The sequence below is a fragment of the Quercus suber genome, unplaced genomic scaffold, assembly GCF_002906115.3.
Source record: "Quercus suber isolate HL8 unplaced genomic scaffold, Cork oak 2.0 scaffold_6, whole genome shotgun sequence".
Classification (NCBI taxonomy): domain Eukaryota; kingdom Viridiplantae; phylum Streptophyta; class Magnoliopsida; order Fagales; family Fagaceae; genus Quercus; species Quercus suber.
Window position 1 is genome coordinate 2,180,906 of NW_027069472.1, and position 3,418 is coordinate 2,184,323.

A 3,418-nucleotide genomic window follows, 5' to 3' on the forward strand; every position below is an offset into this window, starting at 1 on the left:
TATTCCCTAATAAGTCACATAGTTCAATTTACTTGTGGTTATTGGTTAGGATAAAATAATACCTCATGTGCTTTATTATTGGTCCACACAATCACATAATAATTACACTTAAATAGTGAACATAAAGTATACTTTTTTTTTTTTTTTTTTGAGAAGGAACATAAAGTATACTTGAAGAACTGTTCTTAATTTTTTTTCTTTCATGATTAAGTTACAAAAAATCAATCACATCTTCTTTGGTCGACTTCTTTTATTGAAGTAGCTAAAGTTTTATTTTTCGATCACCATAATTTGAAATTATTTTTTTTCTACATATTTTTAAAAGCCCAATTATCATAGCAGGAAATTTATTCCCCCAACTTCAAAAGAAGTTATTGATAAACCAACATCTCCCAACCAATCTATAACCCCACTTTGTTTTTCCTCTTCCTATCTTCAGTCTCCAAGTGTTGAAGTGAATGACCAAGAACAAATTTGATGTAACTCAACCGACCTGTCGTAGCAGAGAAACCAACTCTAACCCATTCCGGCAAAACATGGCTCAAGTCAATAACGTACGAAATGAAAGACACAAAGTTAGTGTTAGTTACAGTGACACTCAGACTTTTGGTTGTTGAGTTATAATCTACTGAAGCATATACTCTTGACCCGTATTCAATACTACTTTCCCATATCAAATCTGTGAAAAGAACTGATTCAATGGAATTGACATTGATTCCAACATGATTAGCATATGGATCCCAGGAGTTTTTGTAACTGTCGAACTCAACTGCAACAGTTTGATTCCTCGAAGTGTTAAAAACATCTTCAGAACTAAAAAGGCCAAGATACCTACCGCTTGAATTGCTAGGGATGTTAGACTCAAATGTTGCAATGAGGAATGCATGCCCATCACCATACAGTGGTGGCTCATCATCAATGGTTTTTATGATAAAGGAGAATTGGGTGGTGAAGTCTGTAAGTCTCCCTGTCCTGGCATCCCAATGGTGCACTGGTTCAGCATAAAAGGGCACGACCAACACTGTAATTGATGGGGCTTTCTAGTTGATTCTTTGTGAGTTCAAGAACTCCATTGGATGGAAGTGCATCACCTTGGAAAGTTATTATGTCATTCATGTTTGGCTGTAAACTAGTGAATTCGAAGGTAAATGTTGAGTTTGCAAGGGGAAGTAGGAATACAAAGAAGATGAAGTGGTGATTTGAGAAGAAAGAGGATTTTTTGAGGTTGAAGAAGGTAGGAAGAAATGATGAAGTGATTCATGGTTGAAATGCAAATTGATGATGCCGAAAATTCTCAGTAAGTTGCACTGTCCACACACGCCCTAGACAAAATCTGCAAAACAAAGAATAAGAAAAAAAAAAAAAAAACCTATAGAGAGCACCGGTGTGGTATCTGCCAAAGACCCTCCGAAAGTTAGATTAGAGAACTTTCACAACTCTAGAGTGCCAGAGTTTGGGTGAATTATGTGTACCTTGTTTTTTGAAGGCTTGGGGCCTTTTATAGTGGTGTAGAGACGCCGAGTACGAGCGCATCATCGTGTGGGTGGTGGAGACGCCAAACATCTTCCTCTATGAACCCAATTACAGGGTTGTTGATTCGTGCCATCTTTGGGATGAAGCCCATCAGCTGGATGTTTTGCACTATTCGTAGGTAGGTTTTGCATGCCTTCCTGAACGAACTAGAAGCTATAGTTCTCCACAATCATCCTTATGTCTCCTAGAGGGGCCTAGGACGCTCGTTTTCCCTTCGGGAAGCTTGCTCTTGTGGTGGGTTTGTCCTCTCCTTGTTGACGAACCTTTGCAGCTTTCCTTATCTGATAAGAGCTTCTATCTGCTACTTTAAGTGATAGCAGTCGGATGTGTCATGGCCGTGACCACAGTGAAAATAGTAGTACTTGTCTCTGGACCTCTTACTAGGATCTCCTTTCAGCTTGATGGGAAATGTAAAGGCTCATTCATCCTTGATTTGTATCAAGACTTGGTCAATCGGGGCAATTAGCGGGATGAAGCTTGTGAACCTCTCAGTGGGTGGTTTGGAACGTCTTTCCTCTCATCGGTCTTCGGTCCTAGCCATCTTTCCTCCCCTATCTTATCGTGCATCCTCTTGTCTTTCCCTCTTCTTAGGCTTCTCTTCTCGACTCAGCAGTGTGTCTTCCGCATTCATGTACTTAGTAGCCTTGTAAACTACATTCGACATGGTTTTTGGGTCATTTTTGTATAAGGAAAACAAAAACTTCCCTTTCCATAACCCATTGGTAAAGGCAGCCACTAGTATCTTATCGTCAGTTTTGTCAATCGAGAGGGCTTTCTTGTTAAAGTGGGTTATGTAGGATCTCAGCGTTTCCTCCTCCTGATGCTTGATGCTTATTAGGCACGCAGTGGACTTCTTATACCTGTGCCCCCTATAAAGTACAAGGCAAACTGTGCTCTCAATTACTTAAAGGTACTGATGGAGTTGGGTGTCAGCTTGCTGAACCATACCCTCGCAGGACCCTTCAGCGTAGTCGAGAAGGCTCGGCACATGATTTCGTCTGCCACGCCTTCCAAGTGCATAAGGGTTTTGAATGACTCCAGATGATTTAAGGGATCCTTTGACCTGTCGTAGGCTTCTACCTGTGGCATACGGAACTTTAGTGGAAGGAGGAATGACAAAACGGGTGCGGTAAAAGGCGAGTTCGTCTAATGGACTAACTCGTCGAGGTCACTTGACACTCGTCCTCTGAGGGCATTCATCATGAAGTCCATCCTTTCCTTTATCATCTACATCTCCACGACCATGTATGGTGGAGCAGTATTTGCAGCGGATGGACGGCTTGTATCTTGTCGCTCTTGTCTTCTTGGGGCATTGCTACCTTCCAGCCCCTCTTGGTTCCTTCTTTCAGCACTAGTACCATCCGGGTCCTCCTCCTAGGTGTTAAGCGCTGCGTTCTTTTGGTGTAGTTGCTCCTCTAGGTCATGAATTTGCTTGGTGAGGCATTCTACTACTACTGCAAGAGTATGAACTTGTCTCTCAAGGGCGGTGGTGTATGGTTCGTCCTCTTGATTTTTATTGGTGGTCACCATCGAGTGAGTAAGTACCATGCAACTTTTTGTCCGGGAAGCAGTAGTATGGCTTACTTCCTGTACCTACAGAAAGTGCCAATTGATAATGCCGGAAATCCTTAGTAAGCTGCACTGTCCTACACGCCCTAGACGAAACCTGCACAACAAAGAATAAGAAAAAAAAAAAAAAAAAAAACCCTACAGAGAGTACTAGTGTGGTATTGGCCATAGACCCTCCGAAAGTTAAGTTAAAGAACTTTCATAACTTTGAGTGCCAGAGCTGAGGTGAATTATGCGTACCTTTTTTTGAGGGCTTAGGGCCTTTTATAGTGGTGTAGAAACGACTTCTATTTCTTAGGCAAGAAGATGTTTTCTT

General features: G+C 41.5%; 1 protein-coding gene across 1 annotated transcript; it reads right to left on the reverse strand.

The window, feature by feature from the left end:
• Positions 1-401: 401 nt before the first annotated feature.
• LOC111996994 (lectin 7) lies at positions 402-1,606 on the reverse strand. The gene is made up of 2 exons (XM_024029037.1): positions 1,526-1,606; positions 402-1,040 (listed from the first exon to the last, which is right to left on the reverse strand). Exons 1-2 carry the CDS (start codon positions 1,604-1,606, stop codon positions 402-404), a joined length of 720 nt encoding a protein of 239 aa, XP_023884805.1.
• Between the last annotated feature and the right edge of the window lie 1,812 nt (positions 1,607-3,418).

Excerpts from the sequence above, each read along its gene's own strand:
- LOC111996994 (XM_024029037.1), bottom strand. The coding sequence starts at position 1,606 with ATGGCACGAATCAACAACCCTGTAATTGGGTTCATAGAGGAAGATGTT. Across the intron at positions 1,041-1,525 it reads ACCCACACGATGATGCGCTC|AAAGCCCCATCAATTACAGT; the intron begins GTACTCGGCGTC and ends AGAATCAACTAG.